The 17,287-nt window shown below is 29.8% G+C and overlaps 4 protein-coding genes across 22 annotated transcripts; 1 reads left to right on the top strand and 3 right to left on the bottom strand.

The window, feature by feature from the left end:
• Nucleotides 1-474: 474 nt before the first annotated feature.
• Nucleotides 475-4,171, bottom strand: LOC145938911 (RCC1 and BTB domain-containing protein 1-like). 6 transcript variants are annotated; one of them, XM_083042804.1, is made up of 12 exons: nucleotides 4,081-4,163; nucleotides 3,348-3,490; nucleotides 3,052-3,251; nucleotides 2,171-2,344; nucleotides 2,023-2,103; nucleotides 1,854-1,950; nucleotides 1,650-1,756; nucleotides 1,294-1,572; nucleotides 1,042-1,169; nucleotides 851-954; nucleotides 653-783; nucleotides 475-561 (listed from the first exon to the last, which is right to left on the bottom strand). In XM_083042804.1, exons 1-12 carry the CDS (start codon nucleotides 4,158-4,160, stop codon nucleotides 511-513), a joined length of 1,575 nt encoding a protein of 524 aa, XP_082898930.1. In that variant the 5' UTR covers nucleotides 4,161-4,163; the 3' UTR covers nucleotides 475-510. The 6 variants fall into 6 exon arrangements, with proteins under 6 accessions (XP_082898930.1, XP_082898931.1, XP_082898933.1 ...); XM_083042805.1 differs by lacking the exon at nucleotides 2,023-2,103; XM_083042807.1 differs by having other exon boundaries at nucleotides 1,549-1,572; nucleotides 1,854-2,103.
• Nucleotides 4,172-4,514: 343 nt separating this feature from the next.
• On the bottom strand, nucleotides 4,515-10,918 carry LOC145938910 (RCC1 and BTB domain-containing protein 1-like). Of its 8 annotated transcripts, none has more exons than XM_083042796.1 (15): nucleotides 10,852-10,918; nucleotides 9,738-9,803; nucleotides 9,401-9,513; nucleotides 9,176-9,223; nucleotides 8,953-9,000; nucleotides 8,618-8,778; nucleotides 8,345-8,541; nucleotides 7,421-7,600; nucleotides 7,075-7,342; nucleotides 6,856-6,986; nucleotides 6,498-6,779; nucleotides 5,848-6,014; nucleotides 5,651-5,757; nucleotides 5,443-5,569; nucleotides 4,515-4,650 (listed from the first exon to the last, which is right to left on the bottom strand). In XM_083042796.1, exons 3-14 carry the CDS (start codon nucleotides 9,484-9,486, stop codon nucleotides 5,478-5,480), a joined length of 1,767 nt encoding a protein of 588 aa, XP_082898922.1. In that variant the 5' UTR covers nucleotides 9,487-9,513; nucleotides 9,738-9,803; nucleotides 10,852-10,918; the 3' UTR covers nucleotides 4,515-4,650; nucleotides 5,443-5,477. The 8 variants fall into 8 exon arrangements, 5 of the variants coding, with proteins under 5 accessions (XP_082898922.1, XP_082898924.1, XP_082898925.1 ...); XM_083042797.1 differs by lacking the exon at nucleotides 4,515-4,650 and adding an exon at nucleotides 5,205-5,353; XM_083042798.1 differs by lacking the exon at nucleotides 8,953-9,000.
• LOC145938908 (uncharacterized) lies at nucleotides 10,900-16,169 on the top strand. 6 transcript variants are annotated; one of them, XR_014425753.1, is made up of 8 exons: nucleotides 10,915-11,055; nucleotides 11,561-13,112; nucleotides 13,244-13,688; nucleotides 13,806-14,021; nucleotides 14,098-14,324; nucleotides 14,422-14,540; nucleotides 14,955-15,130; nucleotides 15,260-16,168. XR_014425753.1 is itself a non-coding variant. In XM_083042793.1 (7 exons), the coding sequence occupies exons 2-7, from the start codon at nucleotides 11,581-11,583 to the stop codon at nucleotides 14,966-14,968; spliced, it is 2,553 nt and encodes an 850-aa protein (XP_082898919.1). In that variant the 5' UTR covers nucleotides 10,900-11,042; nucleotides 11,561-11,580; the 3' UTR covers nucleotides 14,969-16,169. The 6 variants fall into 6 exon arrangements, 4 of the variants coding, with proteins under 4 accessions (XP_082898919.1, XP_082898918.1, XP_082898920.1 ...); XM_083042793.1 differs by having other exon boundaries at nucleotides 10,900-11,042; nucleotides 14,955-16,169; XR_014425754.1 differs by having other exon boundaries at nucleotides 14,422-14,848; nucleotides 14,955-16,169.
• On the bottom strand, nucleotides 12,687-17,268 carry Pole4 (DNA polymerase epsilon subunit 4). Of its 2 annotated transcripts, XM_083042810.1 has the most exons (3): nucleotides 16,846-17,268; nucleotides 16,601-16,727; nucleotides 12,687-12,823 (listed from the first exon to the last, which is right to left on the bottom strand). In XM_083042810.1, the coding sequence occupies exons 1-3, from the start codon at nucleotides 17,080-17,082 to the stop codon at nucleotides 12,810-12,812; spliced, it is 378 nt and encodes a 125-aa protein (XP_082898936.1). In that variant the 5' UTR covers nucleotides 17,083-17,268; the 3' UTR covers nucleotides 12,687-12,809. The 2 variants fall into 2 exon arrangements, with proteins under 2 accessions (XP_082898936.1, XP_082898937.1); XM_083042811.1 differs by lacking the exon at nucleotides 12,687-12,823 and having other exon boundaries at nucleotides 16,485-16,727.
• Nucleotides 17,269-17,287: the final 19 nt, after the last annotated feature.

Here is a 17,287-nt window from a genome sequence, read left to right on the forward strand (position 1 = left end):
TCTTTTTCATTCTACTCTGTGAAGAAAGAATTGCAGTGTATTTTGCATATCAGAAATTTATATATAAATATATATTTATATATCTAAAACACACATCTCTTTAGTCTTATTCTTAGCACGAACTGAATAAACTCCATCATTTTTTTCAGTATTTGCTTTTTAAACATAACAGAAACCAATTTGAAATATATATTTATTTATTTTTGTACTCATTTTTTTACGATTTTTATACAGTGAAGCAACTAAATATAAAACAAGAACAATTTTTTTTATATAAGAGATAATGATTGATTATAATTGAATACATTTATTATTTATGTAACTATAATATCACAATGACAAATAAAATAATAATAAAATAATATAAAATAATATAAAATAATCATAAATATAAAATGAGATAATGATAAAATATTATAAAATAAAAGTTTTCATTATTGATATACAGAACATGAATTTAAAAATTATATTGAATATTTATGTATAATATAACGAAATGTTCCGTTTGTATCAGTCATTTTGTTTATCGGATTTAAATTTATGGCAAATTTGTATCAAATCCTGAAAATCGTGTGGTATTTGTTAATACACATACATATATACATACAAATATAGAAATTAATAAAATCTAGCATTAGCAATGATTTGTTACCTTTGCGTTATATGTTTTCGCAATTTCGGAAACGAGTGGTACATCTTCTTTGGTGATTTCACATTTTATTTCCTGAATAATATATTCCTTAAAGCTGTCGTCGCAATACTCGTCAGCTAACTGGTACAAATCTATAAAGAAACATTGTTTTAATTACAAACGTACAAATGCATCATGGAACACTTAACCAAAGCTTACCTAGTAACTCTGTCATAGGTTGATAATTGATTGCTCCAGTATATAAGTACTCTAGAAAGGTTTTGCATACACTGTAGGAATATGGGTCTTTAAATTCGGTAACTCTGTCGAGAGAATATGTTCAAATATAGTAAAATAAAGTTTAAGAATTTTTTAACAAAAATGATATTTATTCTATTGTAAATGCTTACGATTGTTTACTTTCCTTGAAATGTCCACTTCCCAACATTCTTTTATAATGTTCACTACGACATTGCAATATAGCTTTGTGAACGTGAATAAGTTTTTCGTCCACTTTTATTACAAAATCGGATGTCTTCTACATTAGGAGAGGAGAAACAAAAATTATTAAAGAAGCGAATGTATGCGTACATTATCTTATGTACTAAAAATACAAAGAATGCAGAAATGACAAACATAAAACATCATAGAATGAGACATACTTGATCGTTGAATAAACTTTGCGAACATTCCAATATATCGGACTCTACATTTATGTACTTAAGATCATCTATAAATAAAATTATCGGATATTTGTCTGTGATGTTGTACATTAACGCTTCGTGCATGTTCATAAAATAAGTGACAATCGGAGACTCATTTTCATTATTGAAATAATCGCCCCATACGTAGATATTTTTGTCATCTCCAAGAACTACTTTTCTATTGCTATAGTAAACTGAGGCGATGTCCAATACCTTATTTATTTGCGGTATGTTCATCTACGGATTACAAAGCTCTCTGATTTTCTATTTCTTTATTATGGTAATAAGAAAGATTATAGTAATAAATGGATTACCAAAGTAGAAGAAAAGTTCTTGCTGTCCGGTTGGTTTTTATTCAAGACATAAAGTTTTCCTTCGTTTGTAAGTGCTAATGCATGAGAACGCCCACAAACTACCTTAACTGGAACATCAACATTAATTCTTCAGTAACATTACTTGCATTCAAAAGTTTTCAATACTATATTTTTAAAACCAACATTTACAAATAAATAATTTACCTATTTCTTCACTTAAAAGTTCAATTATTTGCGGATCCAAATGCAGAACGCACTCTTCAGATTTCGTATTGTATTCCGATGCATCATCATAGTCCTGCTGTAACCAATAGTATATTTTACCTGTATTAGTAACAACCATACTGAATGAATAACCACAAGCGATGCAAACTATATATCCTTCATAAGGCTCCATAAAGTCCAGATAAGTCTCAATGGCCTGAGTTGAGATAATAAACATCCAAATATGTACCTGAAATAATCTATGTTATTTAACTGATGATGATGATATAATTATTAATGTTAGAAAAAATATTTACCTTTCCATCATCAGTGAGAGCGAGTAAAGATACATTATTGCAGGCAATGTCTGTAATGCGTTTATCTTCCAATTTAATCAGTAGAGTAGGTGTATTTATTCTCCTAGCTTGCCAATTTTGTGTGCTTATGTTAGGTCTCAATACAGGTTTCTCATTATAATCCCAATAATATATCTTTTAAAAATAATTATTATAAATTTTAATATTTTATTTATTTTCTAACTTTATACACAGAATATCAGAAAATTTGATTGTAAGAATATAACAATAAAGAAGTTTATGAAAAGTAAATAAAGAATTCAATCATTTATATTATTATATTATGGATATTATATATGTAATCTGATGAATTTTTTAAATTGATGATTTTATAAAATCAATCATTGTGTTGATAAATATAGAAAATTTTGACAAATTCTTTCATATATTTATGATGCAAAATGTGATATTATAAGAATATTATATAAAGGTAGTCACATGAAAGATACATTAACTGTTATAAAATTTTTACATAGCCAGCAGAATAAATATATATAATAAACGTAAAAATTTATATATTGCAATCTATATTCCTTGTCTTAAAGATATTTCAAAAAAAACATATCACAAAATTCTTCTTGACTTTGAAATTCAATATTATATATTTTTCTCTGTCCATATATTTAATTTAAGAAAAGTAATTATTATATTTACACTATTATTATATTTTTTCTTTTATTTTTTTATATCTCTTGTTTTATATCTTTTTTGTATACTTTTAAATTATTATGTAATAAAATTTATTTCTATAATCTTATATCAGCAATTTTATAAAATAAAATAAAAAATACAAAAACACAGATTATAATAATTTTCATTGCACATATAATTTTTTGGCATACCTTTCCTGTTTCTGTAAGAGCAAACGTGTAAAATCCAATAGCAAATTTCTTAATATTTTTCTCACATAAGATTTCTACTTTTTTTGGTGATATTATATTCTTGACAATATTATCTTCTAGTGCTATCGCTAATCGATTATACTTATTATTACCTATAGCGTATACCATATTATCTCTCATTACAATTACAGCTCCATTATCTGTTTAAAAATGTCAAAACGTAAATTAAAAAAATTAAAAAGAGAGAGAGAGAGAGAGAGAGAGAGAGAGAGAGAGAGAGAGAGAGAGAGATTTACCATATATCATAGCTAGTTTGATTTGTAGGAGAAATTTTTCCCTTAACAGAAAAAAAACTGGCCATTTTTTAAAATTGAAGAGATACTTATTCTTAACAACATTGTTTTCCCATCTTTTTGCTTGATCATTCTGTATCATCTCTCTACCAATAACCGACTTTTTAGTTTACTTAAATTAACAACTTAACGGTATAAAAAAATTTGACAAATTAATTGATAAATGTTTAGTTTGACTCGTTCGCTGAAATTTTCATTTCAATTACTCTCAATATATTGAAAGTGCTAAAGAAAATGCTAAATTACGCTCAATATATTGAATGTAAAAATTTATTTTACATTCCGAATCTCACATGCAATCATGACGCATATTTAATATCATTGTTTCTGTCTGTGTTCTGTCTCGATATAATACCACAGGTTTTTGACCTTCGCAAATGTCACTTTTAACGGTTTAGATAGATGGTATTTATAATGGTATATATATGTATACATTTTTTTTTAAACACAATCTCGAGCAACGATTTTTACTATTCAAATCCTTGTTTTTACACAAAAAGATATCGAATTAATGCATTTTTATCGAAATTTAAATAGAACGAATGAAACCACACATTTACGATTTTTATTTGTGTCAATATTTTATTCTGATTTTGTGCGCAATATACGTAAAAGAGTTACTTGGCAGTGCCTCTTTATTTAGAAAAAAAAAAAGAAAAAGCAAAAATTAACATACTCTTCCTCGCTACTCGATGGTGACTTTTCTCCTTTATGGATTTCAGAAATATCTTTCATAACAGCTTCACTTTGAGCCATCGTGTGATTAAACGAGACAATCTTCTACAGATTTAAAGATCAGAAAACTAATTCTCTCACCTCTTTGACGGTGATTAAATTATCTGCCAATATCTTACAGATATTAATATATTGATTACCAATTACAATGAGCAGCACAAGGAAAAGAATTCTTCTTTTTTAAATATGACTAAAGCTCCACAAGCAAATGTACTACTTCTTCGCTCTCAGATTACAGTCTGAACAATACTGTGATTTTTGCCGAAAGTGGCGATTAAATAGACAGAAAGGGAATATCCAGTTTGTTCACAGTCTCATCTACGAACTTACTTACCTTTTACTAAGAGTGATGCTTAGGGTTTTTCATTACACTAGGTGAAATTGACCAATCAATAGGTTCCAAATCGGAATAAAATCAGGACGTAGCAAGCGGAATTCGCCCGATAAAAATACATTCTGTGGCTGCGTTCGTCTTGACGAAGTAATAAAATCAGGAAGTTTTTCTAATTATCTGTAAAAAGATATAATAAAAGGAAATAAGCTTCTATAGGGTTCCTAATATGTGTGATTATTGATTCGTTATAATTTTAATAATCTGCATGTAATTTTTAAACCAATTGTGTTTATCTAGCGTAGTAAATATCTTCTTTATTCGCTTTTTATTCTACGCATTTGAAGAAAGAGTTGTAGTGTATCAGCTTGTATATCAAAAATTTATATAATCATTAAATATTTTTCATATATCTAAAACACAGTCTTATTTTCAGCATGCACCAAATAAACTTGGTCATATTTTTCAGTATTTGTTTTTTAAACATATATAACATATAATTTTTTTAAATATATATAACAGACCAATTTGAAATAAATATTTATTTTTATACTCATTTTTTTAAAGATTTTTATACAGTAGAACAACTAAATATCAAATATTAGAACAATATTTTTTTATAAGAGATAATTGATTATATTAAATATATTTGACAGATTCAGAGATATATTATTTTTTATTTATATAACTATTATGTAACTATAATATCACAATGATGAATAAAATAATGATAAATATTACAAAATAAAAGTTTTCGATATTAATATAGAGGTTCAAAATTTTAAAATTATATTAAATATTTATGTGTGTATAATTTAACGAAATGTTCCATTTGTACCAGCCATTTTGTGATTCAAAGCAACGACAAAAATTGTACCAAATCCTGAAAATCGTGATATTTATGACACACATGTGTGTACATAAACAAACATAAAATTTAATAAAATCAAGCATTGACTTGTAAACTGTTACCTTCTTATATTTTTCCGTAATGCTATAAACGAAGGCTACATTTTGTCTTGTGATCCCATTTTTAATTTAGTACTACAACGTTTCTTAAGTTTCATCTCCTCAAACTCATTAGCTAATTCCAACAGATCTGTAAAGAGACGTAATTTAATTAATTATAAACATATAAGAGCATAAATAATATATCCTAATGTATTTATTTAAAATTCACCTGGTAACTTCCCCATTTGTAGATCAATCACTTCAGTATATAAATATTTCAGGTAAGCTTTATACACAATATAGGAATATTTAGAATGTTGGATTAAAATGTTAACACTGTTGAGAAAACATTGAAATGTAACAAAATAAAATTTAAGAAATTTTTACTAAAAAATAGTAATATTTTTTACACTTTTTATCCTTTACCTTTTACCGTTTTCTTGTTTTTCTACTTTTATATTCAAATCATCTTTCTTAATGTTTAAATCATCTTTGTTTTGCAACAATTTTTCGAAATATGAACTACGTTTTTTCAAAATGGCTTCATGAACATAAATGAATTGGTCTTCGATTTGTATCTTTAAATCGCTTGACTACATTTGAGAGAATCAAAACTAATTGAAGACACGAATGTGTGTATACACATGTATGCAAGCATACATAAAAGTGTGTGCATGTATGTACATAAAATTAAAAGATGTAAGATTTAAAATAAAATATATAATGTTAAGACATAACAATATATAGATTTGTTTTTAATCTAATATATAAATTTGTGTGTATATATATTAAAGTTAGAAAAAAGAATAAATTACAATTTCAACAAGATTTTTACTAATCGAAATGTCATTGGTTTTCTTATATTTCCTCCATAATAAAATTTTTTAATCTTTTTTAAAAAGATTTTCTACAATTAGTAACTTGAGAGAAATAAATAATAAATATATTAATAAAAAATATTTTTTCGCAACAATTTTTTTCATTGCTTTATACACATGTATACACAATTTATTTATTTTGAAAATAGAAAGTGAGAAAATGCATGCAAGAAATGATAAGCAGAGAACAAGACATACGTTTTTATCATCGAATAAAGTTTCCCAACAATTCAATACGTCCATCTCTCCATCCATGTATTTAAGATCATCCGCGAATATCATTAGCGGCTTATCACATGACAGTAAAGCTTCATTCATGTTCGAAAACGATGTGATAGTCGCAGCCCAATCGTCCTGACCGAAGTATAGCGCAGTGTCGTACTCGCCCCAAACGTAGACGCTGCGATCCTTACAAACGGCAACATTTCTTTTATAATTCTGTCCAATGGCAATGTGGTCCACTTCTTTCGGTTTATTCATCTGTAAATTACAAAATTCTTTAATTTTGTTTTATATATTTTTTTTATTATTTTGATTATAATGATGAATTAATTACCAAGATAGGATACAAGTAGGCCATTACGACCTGGTCAATGCCCAATTGTCCGTGCGTGTTACTCCCCCAGATATAGAGTTTTCCTTTCTTTGAGCGTGCAACTGTATGTAGAGTCCCACAGATTACTTCAACTAAAACATCCATATCAGTCGCTTAGCAATGTAGCAAATATTCAATATGCATATTTTTAAAAATAAGCTTTAGAAATAAATAAATTACCTATTTTTTTTTGTGAGATGTTAGTGACTAGATATGTATCGGAGGAGTGATATCGGACATCAACCCCCATTACACCATTTTCATTACTCTCGCCCCAACTGTATACTTTATGTTGATCAGAAACAGCCATACTGAACGAGTTGCCACAAGCAATGCAAATAATTTTCTCTCCATCAAAATGTATTTGCGTAATATCTGTAGAAAAATATGTCTCTGGCTCTACATTATTAGATGTATAATTAAAATTTGAATACCCCCACATATATACCTAAAATAATCGAAGTCATTATATAACTTATAATATATAATAAGTAATTATTATTGTCATACTTTAAACAATATTTACATCTCCATTATTAGTAAGAGCAAGACAATGAGTAACGCTGCATTTAATATCTTCAATGTGTTTTGCATTTAGACTTTTCATTCGAGTGGGTATTGCCAATCCCTTGTAGACCTCATACATATCATTAAGAAAAGCAGGTGATTTTTGCAATTCTTCCTCATCGTAACCCCAGTGATACACCTTTTACAGATAAATTGTTTTAAATTTACCATTTCATATTTTATTCATTGTGACTTATTTTATGCACAGATTAGAAATATTAATATAATAAGAACATAACAGCATAAAAATTCACGGAATACTAATAAAATCATTGATAGAATTCAATTATCTATGATCTATACACATTATTTTATTATGAATATTATTTAATTTAAATTTATAAAATTGAAAATTCTATAAAAAAAAATGACACTATATTACTAAAAATATTTACTAAAAGAGATGTTTTGATATATTTATGATGTAAAATGTACATGTTTATAAAAAGCTAAACACAATATATATATAACTGTTTTAGTCTCTTTAAAATTAGCAGAATGAATAATGTATTGAAGGTAAAAAATTATTTCAATTTCTATTTCTTGTACAGTAGAGATATTAAACAATTGTATATCCTGCAAAATTTATTTTAATTTTAAAATGTAAAGTTAAATTTTTTGCCTTATCTACATATTCTATTCAAAGGATAACAATTATAATTTGCTCATTTTTTACTTGAGTTTTGGTAAAAAATATAATTTTTTAAATATATTGTACTTATTTTTAAATTTACAGTAATTAAATTTATAAATGAAATGTATATTCTATAAAGAATTATACATTATAGTAATTTTGTTCTAAGATAATGTAAAATGTAATGTAAATGTAAAAATGCATGAATTTTAATCATTTTGATTATTATATTATAAATTTTCAATGTACTTCTCCTTCTTCTGTAAGTGCATATATGCGAGCTTTTCCTTCCCAAGAAACAAATTTCTTTATATTTTTTCCACTGATGCCTTCTATTTTTGTTAGCTTCAATGTAAACTTGTCGTTTCCTATCCCTAATAGTTTATTTTTGTTATTACCAAAGGCATATACCATCTTGTCTCTCGTTACAATTAAAATCCCCTCATCTGTGTTTTCAAATAGGTCAAAATATAAATAATAATGTCGCTAACGTGAAAACAACAAAAAAAAATGCTAACTAACCTTTCAATATCATAGCCATATGAATTTTCACGATAAAATCCGGTTCCAGAAAATCAAAGATTGGCCATCTCTTAAAGTTCAACAGATAATTGTACTTCACCAAATCTGATGGATTTTCGCTTTGATATATGCATGGTTTTATTATTCTTTCCTGTACCTCTCTGTGAATCAATTTTTAATTCAGTAAAGTTAATTGCTTCATGATAATTATACATATATTTTGTCATTAATTTTATTTTATGCACAATAAACGGACCTGCGTTTATTGTGATATTGTTTGATACTGGCAGTTAGTCTTCAAACAAAAAAAAAACAAAAAAAAAATCTCAACTTACTCTTTTTCGTCACTTGTTGACGCTTTACTGAATTCTTTCTGTACCTCTCTGTGAATCAATTTTTTAATTCAATAAAGTTAATTGCTTCATGATAATTATACATATATTTTGTCATTAATTTTATTTTATGCACAATAAACGGACCTGCGTTTATTGTGATATTGTTTGATACTGGCAGTTAGTCTTCAAACAAAAAAAAAAACAAAAAAAAATCTCAACTTACTCTTTTTCGTCACTTGTTGACGCTTTACTGAATTCTTTCTGTACCTCTCTGTGAATCAATTTTTTAATTCAATAAAGTTAATTGCTTCATGATAATTATACATATATTTTATGTCATTAATTTTATTTTATGCACAATAAACGGACCTGCGTTTATTGTGATATTGTTTGATACTGGCAGTTAGTCTTCAAACAAAAAAAAAAACAAAAAAAAATCTCAACTTACTCTTTTTCGTCACTTGTTGACGCTTTGCTGAAATCTTTCTCAAGGCCTTCAAGAGTTTCTGTCTTATCAATTTCGTCTTTATCCATTTTGACTGACCAAGAAGACTTATAAACCTAAAGATCAAAAAACATTTATCTCTCTTTCATGATCCATCGGCAGAGGTCATCAATATTTATGTATAATAATAAATCGACTGGTATCGAATCATTGTTCTCATTTTTCGAAAAATATACATGATGATTGCAGTATCACAATAAAATATTCAACTTATGCTAGACGTCTCAGTATTGTGTAAAATGATATTAATAGATATTAATTATAACAATATATTACTTACCTCAAGATTTCTATCGAACCTGTCTTCGCTGTCCGCTGCCCGCCAAGAGACTTTCGCGCCAATAAACTGTGATACAAAAATATATGCGAAATGAAACTAGACAGATAAAACCGCATTTTCGCGCATGCGCATCGAAAACAATATAAATAAAGTGAACTCCGTTCGATTATAAACATCTTATATAAGTCCTTATCCTTTTAATAATTCTTTTAAAAATTATTTAACATTTTATTATAATCAATAAGAGGGAATAGTGTGAAAAAAATAAAAGATAACGCAAATACAAAAAATAAAATACTAAATAATGATAATAAATAAACGCATGCGCGAGAAATCGCATCGTGTGGAGCGGATATTGTTATTGAAAATATCATATGTTATCGCGGATATACAGGGTGAGTTTTTTAACTCGAGATTGCAAAATATCTGGAAAACTAAGCATTGTACGAAAAAATGTTCCAAATAAACTTTCAATAGTTTCAAGGGTGCAATTCTATTCCGCAGAAATTAGCCCCCTTCCGCCCCCCCTAGGGGGTGGGACTGGGAGTAACTTTGAAATCTTAAATGGGAACCTCTACTTTTTATTGCAGATTCGAATTCTACGTCCAAAAATACGTAAATTTTGTCTAAACCATTTTTTTCGATTCTTGATGGATTCGAATCTGCAATAAAAAGTAGGGGTTCCCATTTAAGATTTCAAAGTCACCCCCAGTCCCACCCCCGAAGGGGGCTAATTTCTGCGGAATAGAATTGCACCCTCGAAACTATTGCAAGTTTATTTGGAACATTTTTTCGTACAATGCTTAGTTTTCCAGATATTTTGCAGTCTCAAGTTAAAAAACTCACCCTGTATATCGTTGACAAAATTGATAAAATAATGAAAGAACAAAAGGAGATAAAATGAGTAATTATAATCTTTGTCATATAATTTTTTTTTTTTTATTAATTGGATAAGCCGCCATCTAGATGCACCTTGGGGCAATTTTTGCGAGAAGCAAATGACATTCGTATCTATATATATATATATATATATATGCGAGAATCTATAATCTCCGAATTGGCGGACGGAAATGGAGGGATAACCAATGAATACGATGTGAGATTTCGCGCTTACCGCATGGTATATAAAGTAAAGTCGTGTTTTCACATTGAATATAGATTTTCCTTTTCCTGCTAATGCAAAAACGATAAAATACGCCGAGGATGTAAGGGGCCGGACGTAAGGAAGCACCGTGAAAGAGACTTTTCCGCCGGTGAACCTCAGCGCTCAGCGCACCGTCGACGTTCGCCGCCGTCTGACATCCCGTTTGTTTTTTAGGTTATAAGATCCGAACGAGATATCTCTCGGGACGATGATTACTTCATTTATCGCAAAAGTGCGAGAAAAATGTCACATTTGCGTCATGGATTATTTTCAAAGCACGACGCGATGACGGGATGTTATTTAACATTCCGGACCGAATGGTTATGATTAATACACTGTAGTGGACATTTTTAGAATACGTATTTATATCTTGCAATTTTCGGCCAACGTCGTGTCATTAGCGTATATTTAGAGAGGATAAAACGCAGTACATATTCACATATGAATAAAATATCGGAATATATTGTGATTTCTGGATCAATATGATACAATATCGGTTCTTGCACAATGTTCATGTTGACGCACCATATTTATCATACTTTCGCATATTTATTGTACTTTTTAATATAAAACTGATTCGTAAATGTGACATTGTTTCTTCGTAAATAAATTTGACACTTATAAATGACGTATTGGAATGCTTTGATAATAATGTGCTTGTCTTATTTTTGTTCTGTAGAGGAAGACAGATAAAGCAAAATGGCAGAACAACAACAAACACCTCCTGGTTTCAAACATATGTCTTTGGATAAGATTATCGAAGCTATGACTGCCGATTTAGAAGGTTCAAGCGGACATTATGTTCAGTTTGGCGTTACACCGCAGCAAGCGACCTCTCATACGTGGGGCGATTACACATCCGGACAGGCCAGGCATCATATCCCTGGTCAACCAACGCATCCCAATCCCTCTGGAATGCAACCGATGACTCCGATGGCCACGTCTCTGTATATGCGAGATATGCAGCCGGGTTACGAAGCCACACCCGCCGATTCGATATACTTTCCGCCGCAGACAGTAAATCACTTAGGCATCAATGAGAATAATGATTTAATTGGTACTATCGATGTTGGTGGTGGGAATTATATCAATGTTATTTACGGGAACGCTTCCCAGATTATGGCCGAGCAATGTCAGCTCCCAAATATACCACCATATGCTAATCAAGGTATTGTTGATCAGGAGTACGGCCTGTTTAACGACCAACATATGGCTATACCATCTGAATTACCCAGTCAGAATTTTAATGGAAAACAGTTGATCGACAATTTAGTTGGAAATTGGGTGCCAAATCAATCCGGAACGTATAGCCCATTTGGCGGATCTCCCAATATCACACCTGTACCGCAATCTGTACCGGATATAAGGGAAACTGAGGAATTACCTAGAAATATATCGGATTCTCAATATAAAAAACCAAGGATGGTAGCAGAGGTGAAGCCTATGCGACCCTCTTACTCTGACGTTTTGACGAAATCCGCCCCAACACCGCCGTCTCCGTTAACAGTCCAGCCTATAAAGCCAAAACTTGAGATAGCAGGTAAGAAAGTGTCTAATAAGAATACGAAAAATAAGAACAAACCTGCATTATTGAAGAGACAGAATTCATCCGGCAGCGATGATCACAATTCTCCAAAGATGCAAATTCCTAGAAAAGTTTTAGAAAAAAATTCTTCTAATCTTCCAAGACGATGGGTATCATTAGACAATCTTGGCCCGCAGTCCGATTCTCGTCAGATAAATGCTTTCGATAGAACCGATCAATTTTGTTCAGAAAAAAAGAAACCTGTCAAGCTATCTAAGAAAGCAGAAAAGAACGAGACTCTTAATAACACTAAAATACAAAACAGCAATCCGAAAACTTCAGGAAATATCCCAAAACGTCCGATACAGATAAACAACAACTTGAATACAATTAATACGTCCAGTCAGACGGTGTCATCTGAAAAAATTGAAAAGAATCAGCAGGTTATTAACAAGATCAGTAAAGAGGATAAAAAAGTGATGAAGGAGAAAAATCCTAAACGTTTTCAAGTCGAGAAGGCTCAGCAAATTAAAAAGGGGCAAAGAAACAGGAAAAAAGAGAATAGAGAATCTTCTGTTAAGGATTTATGTAGAAATTTAAATAAATATGCAACTCGTTGGAGTAAAGTTGTATTGAAAATCTTTTATTGGTTACTGCATCTAATTTCTGATGTTGTTAGTATGAGCGCCAATTTGGTTATTCAACTGTAAGTATTAACATAATTGACTAATAATACCATTTTCTTGCCCCTTTATTTAGATACAATTTATAAGTATTTTATATCAGTATATAAGTACCATTTAGACAAGTTTGACATATTTTTTATATTTTTTTCAGTGGTAAATGCGCTTGGTATCATACTATACTTTATTTGAAATACTGGTGGATGTATATGGCTGTGACATTTTGTAAAATTCGTATTTTAAATGCTATCGGTAAACAGTTAGACAATTGGCTCGGAAGTAGCAAGTTTGCATTCTGGCGAAAGATAAACAATAAAAAGAATGAGGAGAAAGAGGACAATGGAAATTGGATTCATGGTGGTTTGGAAACTAATATTGCATTACCCAGTACTGGTGAAGAAGCCATGAAGAGGTTACTAGCATGCAAGGGAAAGGATCCTTATAGCATACTCGGTGTTACGCCGACATGTACGGATGATGATATTAAAAAATATTACAAGAGACAAGCCGTCCTAGTCCATCCGGATAAAAATAATCAGCCAGGAGCGGAGGAGGCATTCAAAATTCTTGTACATGCCTTTGATATCATTGGAGAACCGGTAATGAATCCATTTTTTATTTCTGTTATAATAAAATAAAGTATTGAAAATTAATAAGTAAATATGTAAAAATCCTTTATTTAAAAAAATTATGAAACATGTATTTATTATTTTTAGGAACGTAGGCAAGCGTTTGATCAGACTAGGCAAGTTGAAGCAGCTTGGGGCGAACTGAGTGATTTGTTATCTCAACTCCATCGAAAAATGGAGCAAGCAGCAAACACGATAAGATGTACGAATTGTGGTTTGCGACACAAACGTGTTCCTACACAACGTCCCTGTTACGCTGCACGGTTTTGCGCTCAATGCAAGATACGTCACAGTGCGAAAGAAGTGAATATTGAACTTGTTTTTAATATTCTTAATTGTGTTAATTGGGGGCTTCTCAAGTTAATCAATCATATTGTAGGGCGATATTTGGGCAGAATCTCGTTTAATGGGTTTCCTATGGCACTATTACGCATGCATGGAAGGAGCAGTGTATGACGTGACTGACTGGGCTGCTTGCCAAGCTGGAAATCTTAAGCATCTTAGGGCAAACACGCATAGTGTCCAATATAGAATTGTCTTAGGTCAAAGACTACCATCTCAAACGTCCAGTAGTGGTAAAAAACGACAGCAAGATCCTAATACAAGGTACATTTTATTGTGCAATTCTCAATTATCTTTATTATTATTATTATTTTATTGAGAATACAAAGATTACACAATGTAATGTTTTTTCATGAAACAGCGAAGCAGATTTTGAAGATTTTCTAAACAATCTCTACAATCATAGCAAATCTGCTGGTGCTAATACGTCGGGGGATCAAAACTCTTTTAGAGGAGATTGCAGACGACGTAAAACTAAGCGTAAGAAGTAGATAAATAGCTGGCGCAATTGATGGCAAACAACTTCTGAACATTTATAATTTACGATGCGCGCATTATGAATGCATACTACACACAATCTTAAATTTACGTTATTCATAAACAATTAACTTTAGCATATAGATATTACGAATATTCTCATGAAATATTAATATTTGACTGATACACAATATGAGATTAATGAAAGATTGTGTTCACAAGAATAATGTGTGTATAAACATCATCGTGTGTAGTAAATAAACAGTGTATGGAATAGAATTGGCATAAGATGCTCGAAAAGGATAGAAGAGGTATCGTAAATAACGGGATAATAAATGCTTAATGAGCGAAGTATATTATATATATTCAGTCGATATTTTGCCAATTTGAAATAATAATGATGCGTTAACTTTCCAGGTTATATAAGATAATACATAAAGAGATGCCAAATAACCATTGTAGAAACAAAGCACATTATGTTGCAAAGTTATATCTGAACATTTGAAATGTTTTGATATATGCATTTAGAGACAGCTTATATCAGCTACTTCATATAATACAAAATTTTATGTTCTTCCAGAATTAAAAGAAAGGTAGTATATGATATCACAGATTAAATTACAGAATATATACATTTTTCTTAATTTCATTTTTTCAAAACATTAACTTAATAATAAAAGTACATACATTTAATATAAATTGTGATTTCTAAAAAATTGTAGCTCCCACTTCAAATCCAAAAGAATTGGCAAATATAAAGAAGACTGATTTTTCTCGTCTTTTTTTTTTGTTACTTATATAAGTTAAATATAGTTAGAACATTTCTGATGATATACTCTGCTACGTGTGGAAATAGTTGGAATTCTTCAGATAAAAACCCTCTCTTTTAATATATATACATATATACATACATATATATATATGTATATATATATAAAATTAAGCATTAGAATAGAAGAAACATTATATATGTACATGTATGCAATGTTACATTACAAAAGCTGCACTGTCACATATATACAGTTGTAACAAATAGAAAAATAGAAAACTTAGTAGGAACAGATTATACAAATTTTATCCTGGCAAGAGTGCTTCGCAATAGTACAGCAAAAGAAAAAAGAGAAAAAAGGAAGAATTACAGTGTACAGAAAAGTTATAAACATGTCCCTTTCATTAATGATCAACATTGTGTCTGTGTACATTAAAATACAGTTAAACTTCTGTATTCTTAACTTATTGGGATCAACAATCTTTCTATATTTTGAACTTTTCTCATTAATCTCCACTTTTATCTTAATGACACATGCGTAGAATGAAAATATCACTTTGATTATATATATGACGTTTTTATTCTGCATATGTGAATAAAATTGCAGCATACGAAGTATTTAGTTTATGAATATTGAACTTGTTGGAAGTAGTTAAGAAGAATAGAAATGCTCAGAATACAAAGGTTTAACTGTAAAAATACTGTTTATATATAAGTTTTAACATCTAATTAATAATTTACCACTACAAGTTTTTACTACTACAGTAACTTTTCTTTCGCAAAGTTGTGAACATCTTACATATGTGAAACGATCTATTGTGTACCAATAAAAAGCATAATAAATGAGTTTAAAATAAAATATAGATTACACACATGTATATATATATACACACACACACAAGTGCCTTTACATTATATTTCCTTTTATGCAACAAATCAAATTTAAATCTTATAGGCACAAGAAATTCAACTTGTTACTGTAAGATTTAAATTTAATGTCATAAAAAAAAGTATACTGAAAAAGATACTCCTATTGGATGAATGAAATATTGCAAATCTCTGCACAAGTTTATTTATCATTTAGATATTACTTTAATAAAAATATGTATAGTATTAATTTTTCTATTTTTTTATTTGAGATTGATAGGATATTTTTACTTATTACAAATACAAAAATATTAATATTATTTACTATTTTATTAACAGAATAAAAAAAATATATTTTATATAATAAAATTCATCTAATTTTACAGCGACAGATTATAATTACATTATACAGTTTAGTCGAGCATACCTTCTAGAAATACGAGTGCGTCGACGTTATCAATCGCGCTTTCCACATCGCGTTTTTGGACAGTCCTTTTCTTCGCTTGCACGGTATATTTATAAGATTCCTTCGCAAGCGAGTCGATGAAAAGTTCCTGTCAAAAGAAAAAAAAATCGTATCGATAAAAAATTCCTACCCAATATGAAGAAAGAAAAATCGAGTCGATCTGAATACATTAATCGCCAAGTTAATCATTCAATATTTAATTTTACCACTGATTTCCCTATGAGAAAGACAGCCTCCTGATTCACCAAAGCGACGTCGGGATCCATTTTGACGATTGTCTTTATCCTTCCCAGGGGCAGTCGCAGTAATTTCTCTCGCTGTTCTTCGTGCGAGACATTATTCTCGGTCTCCTCCTGCAAATCTTGCGCGTTTTCTTCGTCAGCGTGATCCTCGTTCAATTCACCCGCTTCGCGCTCCAAGTCGTCGATCTCTATATCGTCCATGTATTATTGTTTATAATATACGCGGCTGTTCGCGAATATGTATAATAAAAATGTCGCGAAAGAAGAAGTTTCTTAATAGTAATTCAGTACAAGTGAGCGATGATGCGAATTATATCGTGATAACAAGTATTGAGATGTATACGAAAACACCGCAGGTGAACAGCTGATTTATGGCGGCAAACATGAAAACAGATCGGACGGACAC

Source organism: Prenolepis imparis, unplaced genomic scaffold (assembly GCF_030444845.1).
Source record: "Prenolepis imparis isolate NDT839.2.m4 unplaced genomic scaffold, iyPreImpa1.0 SCAF_7, whole genome shotgun sequence".
NCBI lineage: Eukaryota > Metazoa > Arthropoda > Insecta > Hymenoptera > Formicidae > Prenolepis > Prenolepis imparis.